We start from the raw sequence: 18,444 nt of genomic DNA, 5'->3' as shown, positions 1-18,444 counted from the left end.
GTTAGCCAGACATGGAACACACTCAAACACAGGCACTTTTAAGAAAAGTTCATGAGAGCCAACAAGGCATAAGAGCAATCCAGAGCAGCAGGTGAGAGGTCCTTTCTACGCCGGTATCTCTGGAGACAGCTGCTTGGTAGATGGGCAGGAAGGGCTCCTAAGACCTGGAACAAAGCCAGGGGGGCAGACTCAGATCTCACTTCCTCATCCTCAGTTTTCTTTGAAAATGTGCAGGTCAAAGGTTAAATGGGTGTAGTTGGTGCTCTTCTTCCAGTGTGAGCCCCAGGGAGGGAACTCAGGTTGTTAGGTTTGGTGGCGGGTGCTTTTACGTGCAGAGACAATTTTTTGTGTTTTGAGACATGGTGTCCAAGAACAGAAGAGCTCAGGCAGGCGCAGTACTTAGAGTAGCGGCCTTGCACTCACAGCAACCCTGCTTTTCCTCCGCATGCTGGTCATGATGGTCTGTCAGCTCACCCCAGGTACCTCCACTTTCCAGAACTAGGTTTAGAGACCCTAGAGCCCCCTGGCTTTTTTTTTCCTTTCCCCAAGACAGGGTCTCATTGTACAGTCCTGTCTTGAAACTCACTTATGTATCCCAGGCTGGCCTCAAACTCTACAGAGATCCACCTGCCTCTGCCTCCCGAGTGCTGGGATTAAGCTTGTTGCTTTAAAAAAAAAAAAAAGAGGGGGTGCAAAGGATGTGAACTTGCAGAGCAGTTTACCCAGGGAGCCATCTTGCCAGACCCTATTGTTTACTAAAACTAAGGCTTTGTTCATACTAGGCAAATCTAGGAACTAAAACTAAGGCTTGCTTTGTGCTAGGCAAATGCTCTCTTGATGAGGTACATCTTGATAGATAGATAGATAGATAGATAGATAGATAGATAGATAGATAGATAGATAGAGAGAGCTCTATTGCTATATAGCCCATACTACCCTGAAATTCTCTCAATCCTCCTGCCCCACCTTCAGAATGCTGAGATTATAGGTACAAACCATTATACCTGCTCTGAATTTTCTTAAAACTCAAAAAAATCCTGTGGTAAAGCTGTGCCTGGCCGGGCAGTGGTGGTATGTGCCTTTAATTCCAGAGGTAGAGGAGGCAGAGGTAGAATCATCTCTGAGTTCCAGGACAGCTAGGGCTACACAGAGAAACCCTGTCTTGAAAACCAAACCAAACCAAAGTAAGGACAACAAAAAAACTGTTCCTGCTTCCTCATGCCTATAATCCCAACACTGAGGAGGCTGAAACAGGAGGATCATTTTGAGTTTGAGGTCAGCCTGGGCTACATTAAGAGTTCTAGTCTAGTGTAGCTGGGCTGCAGAATGAGGCTCTGCCTCAGAAACCACAAATGGGCAGGAATGGGCAAGACGGCTCAGGGGGTCAGGGCTCTTGCTGCAAAGTAAGATGATCTGAGTTCAGTCCCCAAACCCACAAGGTAGGGGGAAACGGGTACCCACACTTGTCCTCTGACCTTCACACAGGTGCTGTGGTATATGTATGTCCACACACATAAAACGTGATAGTTTCTCAAGAATCCTATGGTGCTAACACTTTGTGTAATTCTACTCAAGCACAGAGACGTTCTAGTTTCTTTTTTTTTTTTTTGGTTTTTCGAGACAGGGTTTCTCTGTGTAGCTTTTCGCCTTTCCTGGAACTCACTTGGTAGCCCAGGCTGGCCTCGAACTCACAGAGATCCGCCTGCCTCTGCCTCCCAAGTGCTGGGATTAAAGGCGTGCGCCATCACCGCCTGGCTCATTCTAGTTTCTTTTTAAGGAGGCTGAAAGAATCAGGACATCAACTTCACATTGACATTTTTTATTAACGCCAACTTTTTTTTAATTATTATTTTTTAAAACAATAGCACAAAAATGTTTCAGGGAAGCAGTCTCGCAATCTGACAACCTTCTGAAATACATTAAGCCACACCAAATATGAATTTCTGTTAACACAAAAAAGATTCAGAAAAAAATAAAAAGAAGAAAGGGAAAGAGGAGGGGCTGAGACTTAGTAAAAGACACTGGGTTAGGTGGCGAGGCTCGTTAGTGGGCACGCTGGTGGGGCGGCGGTGCAGCGCCCCACTGCTGCCTCGATGCACAAGCTGGCGAGCCAGAGCTCACTGATACTGTTCGGAAGAGCTGCGGCATTTGGCCTGGCAGGAAACCGGGACCATTTTGAGCAGAATCACTCCAGCAAAAAGGCCTGGCTGATAATCTTTATTTCTACTCTCTCATCTATTATGCATTTCAGGGTTCTTAAAAGTTATCTTAAAAAAGAAAAAAAAAGTATTATCAGCTCCTCTTACTCAATGTGGCTGTCAAAGATGTTTCTCATCATCTCTAAGGACAGGGTCAAGGCTGGGGCACAACTAAAGGGAGAAGAAACCAAGTCGGAGGTTGGGGGGAATTGTTTCACTTTTTTAAAAACTTTTCATTACTTTTTTTTTGGGGGGGGGATCACACAGAAGGGAGGCAAGGAGGAAACTACAATCCTTGGTTCAGACTGAATTATGCAGGAAAAGATACCTTCCTGGTCAGTCCCCATGCCAAAAAGGAAAAAAACAAACAAACAACAACAAAACAACCCACTTGGAATTATGCACAGACTCCATTATGTGAGCCAGGATCAGCCGTCTGGTCAGCATCCCCAGCAGTGGACATCCCCGGCTTGTCAAGCTGCATGTAGAACCCACTTCACAAAGATCCTTTCCCCAAAAGCCTTTCTTTCCTTTTGGTAGGTTTTAAAACAACATCTGTCACCAACAGAGTGTTCAACACTTTGAACCATGACAGGCTCCAGGAAGTTTCACAGTTTCGTTATGCTCTAGTTTATTACTATCATATTTACATTTTTATTTTATTTATTTTTTATTTTGTTTTTGCTGAATTGCTGATTTTCCTTTTTCAATAGAATTTAATTCTGGAGTGTGAGCAGGAACCAGTTAACTACATTCATTGTCCAACCCCCACTGGTGTAAGACTCCAAATTCTTGGCATGTGAATCAGCTGTTTGGTAGCTCCACCTCACCCTGTGGAGAGGCAGCAGGAGCCTAGTGCAGAGGCTTCACACTGAGGGCGGGGAGGCTTTCCGCTCAAGGAGGTACTGTTGAATGCTCTCAGCATCTCGCTTTAGCCAAGCTGCATTCAGCAAGATATTTTCACAACACTGCTGGATGGTCCGCTCAGCTGAAGGAGCAGGGTGACTCTCGAAGAAAGCCTGGTATGAAACAATCAGAATGCAGAACCACTGTTAGCAACTGTAAGAAGTTAATGTGGGACTATGTAAAAGCCTAAAGGATCCATCAGCCTCAATCATGAGAACTGACCAGTGCTACCACAGGCTGGAATAAGCAACTCCTTGGGCTTACATACAGGAATCCTTCCTTAACAAGTGAATGCATAAAACCTAATCAAAAGCTGATAAAAAGAGATGGAACCTGATGCTTTTTAAAATGTTAATTGTCTACTTGTGTATCCAATTTATGGCCCAGACACAAGATACACACAGCCAAAGTCAGCTATGAACAGGGCTCAGTATAGGAAAGCATTATTTTTTTAATAATCTGATTATGCAGTTTTTTTCTCAATAAAAATATTTTATTTAGCCGGGCGGTGGTGGCGCACGCCTTTAATCCAGCATCGGAGGCAGAGCAGGCGATCTCTGTGAGTTCGAGCCAGCCTGGGCTACAAGTGAGTTCCAGAAAAGGCGCAAAGCTACACAGAGAAACCTGTCTCGAAAAAAAAAAAAAAAAAAAAAAAAAAAAAAAAAAAATATTTATTTAACTAGGAAGAGCAAAAATAACATTACTCCAAATATAACAGATATATTTAAAATTTAGATATTTTTATTTTGTTTCTTACATAGTCTCCAAAATCTGGACTATTTTATACTTACAGAGCAGCTAGCTACATTTCCAGTTCTCGGATGTCGCGTGTAGCATCTAAAATGTTTTGGTCTGCATTGGGCAGCATGACCCCAGTGGGGCAGAGCAGGGCCCTCCAGAGTATGGCATGTTCAGACTCCCTCTACTTCCCTCAAGTCTATTAAACTGACTTTTCTCTCACTTCATTCAGAATCTAATTAGTTTATTTTAATTTTTATTTTTTTCGTTTTTTCAAGACAGGGTTTCTCTGTGTAACTGCCTTGGCTATCCTGCTTTTTATAGACCAGGCTGACCTTGAACTCAGAGATCTGCCTGCATCTGCCTCCAGAGTGCTGGGACTAAAGGCATGAGCCACCATACCCAGCATCTTGTTTTTGTTAAAAAAAAAATAAAATAATAAAAAAGATTTGTTTTTATATATGGGTATTTTGTTTGCATATATGTCTGCACATCAGAAGAGGGCACTGGACCTCATGGGACTACAGTTATAGATGGTTGTGAGCCACTATGTGGATGTTAGGAATTGAACTCAAGACCTCTGGAAGAGCAATCAATGCTCTTAAACACCAACCCATCTCTCTATCCCCTAGACTTGTTCTTGAAGATTTATTTTTATTTAAGTGTGTGTGTGTGTGTGTGTGTGTGTGTGTGTTTGTGTATACATATGGACTTGAGTGTGCTCCAGTGAGAATGTGGAAGTCAGACAATCTCAGGAGTCAGCTCTCACCTTGCACCACAAGGGTCGAGGGGAATCAAGCTTAGGTCACCAGCCTTGGCAGGAAACACTTTTTATTGCTGAGCCTTTACTGCTGAGCCATCTCACTGGCCCTAACCCTGACCTGACAAAAAGCCTGGCTCCTTTGTCCTTTTCAACATTCTGCTGCTAGCATTTGGAAGTGTCCCCTACCCCTACACTTCATGTCCTAGAAACTTAGGTCTCAGAGTTAGGTGTTAGGTCTTGGGCCTACCATATGTCTATTAATGAGCTCTAGCTGGCCTATAAAGGATTTCTGGTGATAAAAGCCAGCATTCCTCAGGAACTTGTAAAACGGGGTTTCTTTTTTATAATTTTATTTTTACTTTATGTGTATTACTGCGTGTATGTCTATGTGAGAGTGTCAGATTTTGGCATTACAGGCAGTTGTCAACTGCCATGTGGGTGCTAGGAACTGAACCCGGGTCCTCTGGAAGAGCAGTCAGTGCTCTCAACTGCTGAGACATCTCTCCAGCCCATGAAATGGGTTTTCTGTCCCCCAAAAAGAATCATTTCCTCTCCTCTGGCAGAAGGGACTTGGTTCTTGTGGTGGTTTGAATGATGCCCACAGGTTCATATATCTGAAGCTTAGTCTTCAGGGAGTGGAACTCTTGGATGGGATTAGAAGGATTAGGAGGTGTGGGCTTGTTGGAGGAAGTGGTTGGGGGGGGGTGACTTCTGATGTTTCAAAAGCCAGGCCCAGTGTCGCTCTCAGCTACTGTTCTAAGCTCCTTATCATGATAATGGACTAATAAACCTCTGAAACAGTAAGCAAGCCCTCAATTAAATGTTTTCTTTTCTAAGAGTTGCCTTGGTCATGGTGTCTCTTCACAGCTATGCAACAGTGACTAAGACTGCACATCAAAGCCCAAGCTGGTCTTCAGGATCCCTCAGTCCCTACTCACAAGTTCTACATATCAAAGCCTCCATCTTCTCTCTCCCTGCTCTCTCCCAGACAGCCCTAGCCATATCCACTCTACTTCTTTTTCTCTCTGCTCTGGACTCTTTGAGATGCCTCTGGGTATTTTCTCTCTCTTATTCAGAATAAAACCCCCTTACCCTAATAATGTCTGCAGACTCTTTACTGTGATCCCTTGCATACAATATGTTAATGGGATCTGAGAGGTAAGGCCTTTGGAAGGTGTATTGCTTCTGAGTTCATGTTTTTGTTTTGTTTTTTTCTTTTTTCTTTTGGTTTCTCTGTGTAGCCCTGGCTATACTGGAACTCATTCTGTAGATCAGGCTGGCCTAGAACTTGGAGATCCACCTGCCTCTGCCTCCAAAGTGCTAGGATTAAAGGCGTGCACCACGACTGCTGGCTGAGTTCATGGTTCATGAGCTTGAATTTTGTAGATGACAATGTTATGTCCCAATGTTAAAACGTCTTGAGTAATTAGGATGTGACTCATATGGTCAAGGTGCTTGCCTGTTACTAAGTTAATGGCTCTAAGTTTCAATCTCTCATCTATGAGATATGTCTGCAGGATGAAGAAACAAATATGCAGGAGCACTTGGCAAGACGTGGCACAGGGCACTTCGGGACCCAATGCTCTCCCAAGATGAGTGCATGAGGGCGATGAAGCTGCCAAGTGTAAGTGTAAGGTGCTGATACTGATCTAGTTCAACTCCAGAGTTCTACACTTTTCACAGAATCAAACTCCTTCCCAGTTTATTATTAAAAGTTACTAAGCAATTTTCTAACTAGTTCACCTGATTTCCCAGCAAACAAAGCATCTGGAAACAACACGCAGCACTGGGACCTGGTCACCAGAGTGTGAAAGGGAAACGACTAACTCATTAGGTGAAGGGTGAACTTCAGCAGTCAACAGCCTGGTTCACAGAAGGCAATGCGCAGTGGGCTTCTCAGGCTGGAAGGACATAGCAGCACTCCAGCTCCATCTCAACAAACAGGACCCGCATCACAGCATCCCTACACCTGGAAATCATCCTTGACTCTTTCTTTCTTTCCTTCGAGTCAGGGTTTCTTTACATAGCCGTGGCTGTCCTGGAACTAACTCTGCCTTCTCCAGCCTTTGGAGTGCTGCGCTGAAAGGCAAGGAAATTACCCTTGGCTCTTTTTTTTCCTTCCCTTATGTATATCAACTTGTGGTGACCCACGACAGGGGTTGAATATTAGATATCTTGCAATCAGATATTCACATTATAATTCATAACAGTAGCAAAGTTACAGTTATGAAGTAGCAACGAAGTAACTTTATGGTTGGGGGAGGAAGTCATCACAACACGAGGAACTGGTTGCAGCATTAGGAAGGTTGAGAACCACGGCCTTAGATGGTCACAACACATAGAAACACTGTTGAATTAAAGATTAACAAAAGCCAGGTGTGGTGGTTCACAAATCATAACCCCTGTCCTCATGAGGCTGAGACAGAAGGATCATCACAAACTCAAGACCAACTTGGGGTTTCCCAGTGAGTTTTAGGCCAGCTTGGCTGGAGAGTAAGGCCCTATCTCACTCCATACCCTCCAAAGCTTATTGAGAAAATCCATCCTGAATCTGTCACCCCATGACTCCATTATTCTTCTCTAAGCAACCATGTTTTTCTTGCTTGGAGAATTAGTGTCTCAATCTCTTTTCTTTCTCATTCCAAAGCATAGCTTGACTGGCCTCAAATCACAGTGATCCTCCTGCCTTGGCCTGACTAGCATGAGCCACTATGCCCACCGTCAATTTTAAGGAAATTCTGCCTTACCAGCTTCCATTTGCCACTACCCTGCTTCCCAAACCTATTAAGTGTTTCTCATTTATAATCCCATTATCTTTACAATGAAATTGTTCATGTAGTACAATATACAATGTAACTTAAATGACAGCAGAAATCAAGTATTTCACTGTTTTCTCAAGACCTAAAAATAGTAACACTTACTCCTCCCCCTTTTTTTTCCAGACAGGGTCTTTCTGTGTTGTGTATCCCTGGCTGTCCTAGAACTTGCTCAGTAGAACCAGAATAGTCTCCAACTCAGGGATCCACTTGTCTCTGTCTCCCAAGTGCTGGGTCAAAGGTGTGAGCCACTGTGTCTGGCTGTATAACTTATTCCTAACACTGTAGGTACCTCCTACAGTGAACCAGATCATGCCTCCAAGAAGATAAAGGTGAAACTGACATTATGATGAAAGTATGTTTAAAGTATAATGGAGTGTAAAATTTTCCAGGACTCCAATTTGCAGTAAGGCTCGTTAAGGAAGGGAATGGCTCAGTTGCCTTTAGCCTACTGGCTATGGGTGGGATAGGACTTCTGTTGGTCTTTTCTGTGTCGAACACACAGATTGCAAGCCCAGTGCCACTTTGAGATCTTTGGCAGTAGTTAACTCTGCAGCTCACACACACGATTGAGCCTGTATGATAGTGTGTATTCAAAGACGGCTAATACCTGGGGGGCACTCACCAACCTAAGGCAGAGCGCCTGTGTGGCCTGGGCATGTGTCTCCCTGACAGGTAAGGTGACCTGTTGACGACCCAAGCAACCTAAGTCAGAAGCTCATTTTTTAGTAAAAGGGGGACCTGTAGGGCCCTGGACCCTTATTTGGGTAACTGTTGCCTTGCTTGCTGACCTTGACCTTGATATCCTCCCTATGCTAATTCTCTCCCAGGTTCCACCCTCCTGAATGCTTAAGGGAAGTTCCTTGTCTGTATATCCTGCATAATGGGCGTTAACAGCTTAGATGCAAGACTGTAAAACACCAGTAGCAACTTCTGCCCTCCAGGGTTCTCCCATTGTGCTGTAAGCCTGTATTTAAGACCTTTTCCCTACTTCAATAAATAGCATTTGGAATTAAAAAATTTTTTTTTCCTACTTAGCATCAATTTGTCCCCCAAACTTTACTAGGTCCAGGGTCTACACAAACAAAATTGATTATCTCTCCACTCTAAACTCTTCAGATATTGAAGGCAAAGTCAAATCTGTCTTTTACTAAGAAACACGAAAACATAAAAACACACCATCCAACACTCATTAAAACAAAGTTCATGGAGCTTTGGAGACAGCTCAGGGTAAAGTTACTGCTACTCTTGCAGAGGACGCTGGTTCCTAGCACCCACGCGATGGCTTACAACTTCCCAGATTTCTTGTTCCAGGGAATCCGATGTCCTCTGATATCCATGGTACCAAGCAAGCACATGGTACACATACACATGCAGGCAAAACACTCATACATATATAGTAAATTTTAAGGGAAAAAAAACAAAACAAAACAAGGTTCATGTTTTATATTCCGGATTGAAAAGTAAAAAGTAAGCAGTACTTTCCTTACCTTAACTTCTCCAGCCATTTTATCAACTGCAAATCCCTCCACTGACAGCTGAAAAGAAACCATAAGTTTTAAACACGAGAACAAACTTCCACTTCCTCCAAACAAGCCATTCTGTTCTCTCTACTCTGGTTTGTTGCAGAGATCCTAAGATGGGGACATACACAATCATAAAACCAACCTCACAAACTATTGAGTAAAAATGTTTTGATGCTGGGGTTTGAACCCAGGGCCTAGTGTAGGAAAGGCCTCTATGAGTGAAACGCAATCCCAGCCCTGCAGGAACCCTTTATTTGAGGATAGGAGGGTTTGGGTCTTGCTATATATCTCTGGCTGGTTTCAAACTCATAGTAATCCTTCTGCTTCAGCTTCTGCTTATAATCAGTGCTGAAATTATAAGCATGGCTCACTATACCTGGCTGAAGAACCTTTTAAAGAGCAAAGAGCCCTGATTTTTTGGGTCTAATCTACAGGACTCTAATAAATCATGAATTTAGTAACATTCAAGATTAGCAAGCTAGCTGGGCAGTGGTGGCGCACGCCTTTAATCCCAGCACTCCAGAGGCAGAGGGAGGCGGATCTCTGCGAGTTTGAGGTCAGCCTGGTCTACAGAGTGAGATCCAGGAAAGGCCGCAAAGCTACACAGAGAAACCCTGTCTCGAAAAACCAAAAAAAAAAAAAAAAAAAAAAAAAAAAAGACTAGCAAGCTACTCAAGACTGCACATACCTTTATTAGTCTGGATATTAAGAACCCCCCCTGGTATCGATTGTAGAGCTCTTCCCAGTTGTCCTTTATGAATTTCCAAGCAGCTTTCCTCCCTTGCTTGCTGCCTCCAGCCACTCCACCAATTACTGACACAGTGTCCTGTGGACGTACCTCTTCCTAAAAAGAAAAAAAAAGGAACTAGAAGCCTGGCTATCTAGAATATTTTCTGATGCCAGAGAATACAATACAACAGACTGTTGGAAAATTCAAGTAATAGCAAGGAAGACACTCCCTTCCAGGGAGGTAACTCAGCAGGAAAAGGCATTCTAAAGGAACCCACTTCCTCTTCAATCCTCACTACTAGCAGCCAAGCCTCATCACTTGATTTCACTCTCTGGAACCCACGTGACAGAAGAGACAACCACTCACCTCCTCTGACCTCCACTCTCACCCCCACCCCAATCCTGCTACAAACAAAATAAAATTTTGAAAACAAAAAGCTAGTATCAGTGTCCCCCAAAGATCATGAGTGTGCTGAACCAAAGCCACTGGCCATATTATCAATGAGTTCCAGTTCTCCTGAAATTGAACTTGTAACTTACTGAAAGTGCAAAAGTGAGGACTTTTTGAATCAGTTCAGGTGAAAGAGTAGCCCCAAGAACTCTTTCAATTCGGTTTTTCTCTTCTTGCATATCAGCTTGTTTGTGAAGCTATAGGGAAAAAACAATGAGGAATAGTTAGCTCTTCCCCAGATTCTATGCATGTTCATATCAGCTTCTCTTCCACTGGGTAAGACTGGCAGGACACTACATCATCAATGGCTGAGTACTAAAACCTCCATGTGCCATAGCAGTGAGCCACTAGATGTAGGTGCGCACTAGCTAAATAGTCTGCCTCAGTCCCACAGAGTCAAACAGTAAGATCTAAGAAGTAAGTCTGCACAGTCAAACTCTTTACATCACTGACATTGGATCAGATGAATAAACTATCACAAAATATCATCAATTTAGCCTATAGTAGTGGAAGTTGAAAATAATCTAGACACCTAGTAGCTGACTACAATTACTTACTCATTTGAGAAAAGATGCATCATGAGTGTAATTAATGAATATCCTGAGTGTAATTAAAAAATAATTAAAAAAAAGAGAAGATGCATTAATTTTGGGGAAGCAAAGGCAGAAGGATTAGAAATTTAAGGACATCCTCAGCTTCATAGTTTGAAGCCAACTGTGGCTACATAAGACCCTGTCCCAAAATAACTAACTAGACACATTATCAAATGTTTTTGTGTATGTGTGTACATGTGCTCAAGTTTGCAGCTTCGCTCACTCACTTGGGAGTGTACCTGTGGAGGTTGGAGGTCGATGTCAGGAGTCTTCCTATATTGCTCTGTACCTTCTTTCCTTGATTTAGGATCTGTCCATAAACCTGGAGCTTGCCATTTCACCTAAGCTAGTAGGCCTGTAAGCTCCTGTCTATCTCTCTACTCACTGCACCTAGGTCTTACATGGAGAATTCAAACTAGGTCCTCTTGCTGTATAGCAAGCTTTTTACCTCTCTCCTCAGCCCCTCAAAGTCACACAAGAATATTTGGGGCTGGAGAGATGGCTGTGCATTGTCAAGAACTGGCTGCTCTTGCAGAGGACCTGGGTCTGAAGCACCCATGGGTGACTCACAACTGTCTGTCAACTCTAGCTCTGGGGGATCTTCTGAGCTCATCAGAATGTCACCAGGCATACATGTGGTATAATGACATACATAAAGGTAAAACACCTATATACATTTAAAAACGAAGAGAAAAGGAAAACCCAGATTATTATTACCTAATGTTCCTTTTGTTTATTTTGAGACGGAGTCCTCACTATACAGCCCCGGACACTCTGGAACTCAAATTTCTGACACTACCCCTGCCTTTTGTCTCATGAGTCTGATATATTCAAGGTCCGACCTTTAGCTTTCAGGAAGCATTTCTCTCCCAGAGAACATGTAACACACACACACTAGATGGCATTCTAATCTCACAGTTCAAGACAGCAGGAATAATTTTTAAATTAAACTGATCATTATTCAATTACCAGGAGAAAACAATCCTTATCTCTTGTCACAGGGTTCTTTTTTTGTAAATTAATTTATTTTTATTTTATGTGCACTGTTGTTTTGCTATGGGTGTCAGGTCCCCTGGAACTGGAATTACAATTATGAGCTTCCGTGGGGTGCTGGGAATTGAACCTGGATCCTCTAGAAGAGCAGTCAATGAACGCTCTTAACCACTGAGTCATCTCTCCAGCCCTTTCACACAGTTCCTAAAGAGCCCTGTTTCTGTCTTACTAAGGTTTTTGGTTGTCTCCCCCTCATAAAAAAAGCAGATTTTTGTGACCATTCCTGTGTTAACTGTGAACTATTAAACCACACACTAATGTAAATTCTGATAATGTCATGACATAATATACATTACAGTATCTGGCATAAAGCTTTCAGAATCCTTACTTTTCTTTATGTATACATGGAACACTTTTGTCTGTCTTTGATTTTTTGACATGTCTCACTATCAGACTGCTGTTGGAACTGCTATGGAGACCTGACTGGCTTTGAACTCATAGAGCTCTGCCTCCAAGTGCAGGGATGAAAGATGTGTGCCATATGCTCTACCTTGGAACAGACGAAAGTAACAGATTTCATTCATCTGACTTACAATACAGAGTTTCACAGGAATATGAAGCCCAAGAAAAGCACTCAAAATGTTTAGTCGAAAGTTTAATCCAAAATGATTTTCACAGTGGAAAGGAAGCCTGTGTATAATATAACAAGGCTAAGCAATAAGCCTTGAGGTGTAGTTTATTCTTTTGCTTCTTCCTCTTCTTTTATTAAAAATCAAGAACAGCCTCAGTTTAATGGTATGAACTCTGCATGTGACATGACATTCCTTGTATCATGGGCCTGGTAGTTTGTTGTTTTTTTCCCTCTGTGTATCAGCTCTGGCTGTCTTGGAACTCTCTTTTGTAGACCAGGCTGGCCTTGAACTCAGAGATTCACCTGCTTCTGCCTCCAGAGTGCTGGGATTAAAGGTGTGAGCTACCATTGCCTGGCTAGTTTTTTTGTTTTTAACTGTAAATTTGTTTTAATTTCTTTCTTTTCTTTTTTCCTTTGAGGTCTACTCCTTTATGCTCTGGCTATACTGGAACTCACTATGTAGGCCAGGCTTGGCTCAAACTCACAGAGATTCACTTGCCTCTGCCTCCCAAAGAGGGGGGGATTAAAAGCTTGTGTCACAACACTGGGCTTGTTTTTCATTGTTTTGACACAGGTCTCACTATGTAGCCCTAGCTAGCTTGAAACTATGTAGACCAGATGGGCCTCAAATTACAGCAATCCTCCTGCCTCTTACCTCCTCAATCATGGAATTACCAGCACATGCTACTGAGCTTGGTTCTTCCTTTTTTATTAGCATATATTGAGTGTACAAAATAATGAGTTTAATTATGACATATTCATAAGCATATATAGACTGGATGGGGGAGGCACATGCCTTTAATCTCAGTACTCGGGAGGCAGATAAGTGTTCGATAGTTTAAGTCCAGCCAGGACTACAGAGTGAGTTCCAAGATAGCCAAGGCTGCAGAGAGACCCTCGCTTGAAAAAAGCCACAAAAAAAAAAAAAAAAAAAAAGACCACAGGCATATACAACAGATTTTGGTCACACTCACCTCCCCAGTACATTTTCTTGTCCCCTTTCCTTTGGTCCCTTCCTTTTACTCAATAGTTTCTGTACTTCTGACCCACCTGGGGTAACAGAAGTATTTATTCCTTTTTTGGTTTTCCAAGACAGTGTTTCTCTGTGTACCCCCTGGCTGTCCTAGAACTTGCTCTGTAGACCAGGCTGGCCTCAGACTCAGAGCTCCACCTTCCTCTGTCTCTCAAGTGCTGGGATTAAAGATGTGCACCATCACTACCCAGTTAACAGAAGTTTTCTTTTTTTAAAAAAACTAAAGTTTTTTAATTTATTTTTTATGTGCATTGGTGTTTTGCCTGCGAGAGGGTGTGAGATCTTGGAGTTACAGACAGTTGTGAGCTGTCATATGGGTGCTGGGAACTGAATTTGGGTCCTTTGGAAGAGCAGCCAGTGCTCTTAAGGGCTGATTGATTAATTGATTCATTAATTTTTTTGGGGGCTTTTTGAGACAGGGTCTCTCTGTGTAGCCATGGCTGTCCTGGAACTTGCTCTGTAGACCAGAGCTGTTCTGGAATTTACAGAGCTCCAACTGCCTCTGCCTTCTGAGTGCTGGGATTAAAGGCATGGGCCGCCACCACCTAGCCAGAAGTATCCCAACCCCACCCCCAGGGTTTCTCCATGTAGTTGTGGTGCCTGTCCTGGATCTCACTTTGTAGACCAGGCTGGCCTTGAACTTGAGATCCACCTGGCTCTGCCTCCCAAGTGCTGGGACTAAAGGCATGTGCCACCACTGCCTGGTGCCAGAAGTATTCTTAATCTTTGAACTAGCTAGCACATTTTATTCCTGCTTGAAATGTAGATGTTTTTGTTTTTATTTTATATATTTATTTAGTTTTTCAAGACATGATTTTTCTGTATAGTCTTGGCTGTCTTGGAACTCCCTCTGTAGACCAGGCTGTCCTGGAATTCAGAGATCTGCTTGATTCTTCCTCCCAAGTACTAGAATTAAAAATCCTGCTCAGAAGCCAGGCGGCGGCGGCGGTGGTGCATGTGTATGTGTATAGGGATCCATGTGATTGTGGAGGTCAGGGAATAACTCTACCTCTTACATAGGAGAAGTTCCCCTCCACCAGACAAGGTTTCTCTGATTAGTCCTGCCCTGGAACTTACTATGTAGACCGCCTGGCCTTCAACTCAGAGATCTGTCTGAGTTGGGATTAAAGGCAAGTACCACTTTGCCTGCCTTTCCATGGGAGAAGTTTTAAAGAACCTGCCTTTATCATCTAGACCAGCTGTTCTCAACCTTGTAGGCCATGACCCCCATTGGGGTCAAATATCAGATATCCTGATATATCAGATATTTACATTACAATTCATCATAACAGTAGCAAAATTACAGTTATGAAATAGCCACAAAATAATTTAATGGTTGGGGTCACCACAACATGAGGAACTGAAAGGGTCGCAGCATTAGGAAGGTTGAGAACCACTAACAGAAACAAGTATCTCTGTGGGGCATTAGGAGGTGATTCAGGCTGTGATCCCAGGAGGGTTCTTAATACTGATACTTAGGAGGCTACAGAAGAATTATTTCAAGCCTGACTGGGCTAGAGTGAGCTTAAGGGCAACTTGAATAACCTAGTAAGACCTGCTTTTTAAAAGAGTGGGAGCAGATGTGATGCATGTCTGAGATCTTCATAACTGAGCATCATGTGGGAAGGTGGAAGGAAGATTTAAGAGTTCAAGACCAGCCTCAGTTACAAAGGGAGGTGGAGTACTGCCTGGGTTAAGTGAGGCCCTCTCAAAAAACAAACACACAAACAAAACAAAGGAAAAATGGGCAGTGGCAAACCTGGAGTCCAGCACTTGGAAGGTAGAGAGGCACAAGGATCAGAAAATCAACACAAATCTTCAACGTCAGCCCGGGCTACTGAGACTGTCTCAGAACAGAACAAAACAAACAGGCTATATATAGTTCAGTGGCAGAACCCTTGCCTAATGTGCATGAAGTCGTGGGGTCAAACCTCACCATTTTAGGGTTAAGATTTAGCTAGATACTAAAGTTGTAAAGGAAAAACAAACAAATAACCCTGAAAAATGAGTTCAGCATCATTTGGAAATACCCAAACAGACCTTCTACATTCTCTCTCTCTAGGACGGTGGAACTGGGATCCGGGCCTTAGGGTCTCCAACATGCCAAGCCAGCTCTCCCATTAAGCTACACTCCTAGAGCTCTTTTACAAAGTTACCCACTCTGACCTTGAACTCACTCCGTAGCCATATAGGCCTTACACTTTCTTGCCTACTTCAACCTCTTTAATACCTGGAATTATAAGTCAGACCCAGCACATATATTTCTCTGCCTGGGCTTTTCCCCAACTCCCAAGCCATTTAAAGTGGTACTGGGCATACCCAAATTCAAAAGCAAGACCTCGGAGCCTTTTCGAGATACACTTACCTTCAGCATAATATCTAAAGTGGTGCCATCACCATGCTTTAAAACAGTTAGATAGACCTACAAAAGAACACCAGGAGAAAAAAAGAAGTCACTTGAGTTACACGTATTTTGTTATAAATATTCTAACTATTTGAGTTACACGTATTTTGTTATAAATATTCTAACTAAGATAAAAAGTAGTTGGGCATGTTACCAGGGGCCTGTGGCCTTAGCTCTGGAAAGAGTGAGAAAACCCTAAGTGAAAGATCTCTGTGAGCTACACAGTGAGACCCTGTCTGGAAGAACAAAACAAAGATAAGCTAAAAAGTGAATCTGAACAATTATAGTTATGCATCTACACAGACAGACTCTGGTTATCAATCCCTAATAGACTCCTGGTGAACAATCAGAGGAGCTGCCATGTCCTAACAGCAGCTTGCACCAGTTCTTCCAGAGAACTGCACTACGGTCATCACCTTGCAACACCCATGTGCTGCCTGAGAAACCAATGAGAAGCTGCTACAACCTATCTAAGTAGTGTATGCTACAACAGTCGGACGGCTCTGGGAGCCAGTTTAGACTGGAACTAAAAGGCAAGGGAATTTATTATTATTATTATTATTATTATTATTATTACTATTACTACTACTACTACTGTAACTGTTTTTCCAGCCTGACAGGGTCTCTCTGTGTGGCCCTGACTGTCCTGGAACTCACTCTGTAGTGTCCCACCATGCCCAGCTTCCACGGGAATTTATTAAGATAACTCACAGGACTTCTTAGATCAGCAGAGAGAATCTGCTTTCCTTCCACGTGCTCCTTAAACCGACGACGGGCTTCTTCCAAAGTTGCCTTATGCCCTGCTTTTCCCAGTTTGCCCAGGACCAAGCCCCTCAGGAGTGCGTCTAGATGACCTGATTGAGAAGTGAAGACACAGAACTACTTGAAAAGCCCACCTTTATAAATTCACTACCTAAATATTTTGTAACTTTGTTATACCAAGTCTATGGTCTTGAACAAACACAATCAATTACTCTAATACTTGAGAGAACACTTGACTTAATTTATCAAATTGTAAGAGGAAAGGAATAAACATATCAGATAAGCAAACAAATTTGCTGACATTGTCTGGACTCAAGGGCCAGCTATCAGAGCCTACTACGGTACTCTCAATTATACTGTTAAAGCTGGGTGGTGGTGGCGCACACCTTTGATCTCAGCACCAGCGCCAGGCGGTTCTGTGAGTTCAAGGCCAGCCAGGGCTAAACAGAGAAGCCCTGTCTTGAAAAAAAAAAAAAACACAAAGCTAACATGAAAATGAAAGGCTGCCGGGGCGTTGGTGGCGCACACCTTTAATCCCAGCTCTGGGGAGGCAGAGGCAGGCATATCTTTGTGAGTTCAAGGCCAGCCTGGTCTACAGAGCGAGTTCCAGGAAAGGCACAAAGCTACACAGAGAAACCCTGTCTCGAGAAACCAAAGAAAAAAGAAAATGAAAGGCTTACATCATACAGGTTTGATCCAAATTTTGTTTAAAAAGACCCACATGGAACTAGAACACTCTTTGCACAATAAACTGAAACCTTAGATTTTAAAATGAAAATCCAATGGATTCATCCTCCAATGACATGCAAAATTACCAATAAGCAGCCACACCCGACTGAGCGTCACTGTCATTACAGGTAAAAGCTCCAAGGTAAGGTCTGGGTGTTACAGCTAGTAGTAAGAGCATGCCATAGGCCTTTGGTTCACCCACAAGACTGGAAAAAAATAGTTTTATTTGAAGATACAGATCAGATCAGAATGGCAGTTGGATTCCCTGGAACTGGAATTACAGACAGATGGTTGTGAGCCTCCATGTGGGTCCTGGGAACCGAACCTGGTCCTCTGCAAGAGCTGTAAGTACTCTTAATCGAGCAAGCGCCCGGGCTCCTATGGTGGTTTTTGTGTGTGCACATATGGGTACATATGTGTATATCCATGTATGTGGTGAGCAGAGGTCACCCTCGGGTGGTATCCCTCAGAAGCCATTCACTCATCTTGTCTTTTTGTTTTTGACACAGGGTCTCACTACTTAGCCCTGGCTGGCCAAGAACTACCTTTAAAGACCAGGCTGGCCTCAAACTCACAGAGATCCACCTGCCTCTGCCACCAATCCTGGCCACCTCACTTTTTATGCCATTATCTCTCATTATAATGGAGCTCACAAGTGAGAGCTGAGAGCCAGCAAGACCTAGAGATCTGCCTGTCTTCATATCCTTAGTGCTGGGATTACAAGTGTGTGTCACCACACCAAGCTATTTTACAAGGATTCTTGGGATTGAACTCGGGGCTTCGGGTGTGCACTCTTAGAAACACAGCTGAGTTGCCTCCCTAGCCCTTACTGGGATTCTGCTACTGACCTGTGTTGTAAGTCAAAGCAATGTTTGGCTGCTTTTCTCTTAAATCCCCTGTCTATACAGCTATAAAACAAAGGCATTCTCCTCCCTGCATCCTTTTTGAATCAAAGGATTTACACAGTATCATTTCCGAAGACAAGTACAACATCCAGGAATCTAGCTGCACAGCCCACTTCCTTCCTACTGTCCGGTTACTGTATCTGTATGTTCCTCTCGACAGCTAACTCCTCTGCTACAAGCTGGGTCTGGACTCCTCTCAATTACTCCTCAGCTGCCACACCAGCACTAGCTTTTCACCTTCTCTCATAACACATACACTTTCAGTAC

General features: G+C 43.2%; 1 protein-coding gene across 4 annotated transcripts in view; it reads right to left on the bottom strand.

Moving 5' to 3' along the window:
* Window positions 1-2,415: 2,415 nt before the first annotated feature.
* The window catches only part of Npepps (aminopeptidase puromycin sensitive), an 89,602-nt gene continuing 73,573 nt past the window's right edge, over window positions 2,416-18,444 (bottom strand). For all 4 annotated transcript variants that reach the window (XM_037201294.1, XM_028869070.2, XM_037201292.1 and 1 more), the window contains 6 exons: window positions 16,493-16,635; window positions 15,743-15,799; window positions 10,217-10,324; window positions 9,636-9,791; window positions 8,912-8,959; window positions 2,416-3,217 (listed from right to left, as the gene is read on the bottom strand). In XM_037201294.1, coding sequence (XP_037057189.1) covers window positions 3,065-3,217; window positions 8,912-8,959; window positions 9,636-9,791; window positions 10,217-10,324; window positions 15,743-15,799; window positions 16,493-16,635 — 665 coding nt within the window. In that variant the 3' untranslated portion in view covers window positions 2,416-3,064. The remainder of the gene's footprint in view (window positions 3,218-8,911; window positions 8,960-9,635; window positions 9,792-10,216; window positions 10,325-15,742; window positions 15,800-16,492; window positions 16,636-18,444) is intronic.

Source organism: Peromyscus leucopus, chromosome 8b (assembly GCF_004664715.2).
Source record: "Peromyscus leucopus breed LL Stock chromosome 8b, UCI_PerLeu_2.1, whole genome shotgun sequence".
NCBI classification, from domain to species: Eukaryota; Metazoa; Chordata; class Mammalia; order Rodentia; family Cricetidae; genus Peromyscus; species Peromyscus leucopus.
This window is presented reverse-complemented; position numbering and strand designations above follow the sequence as displayed.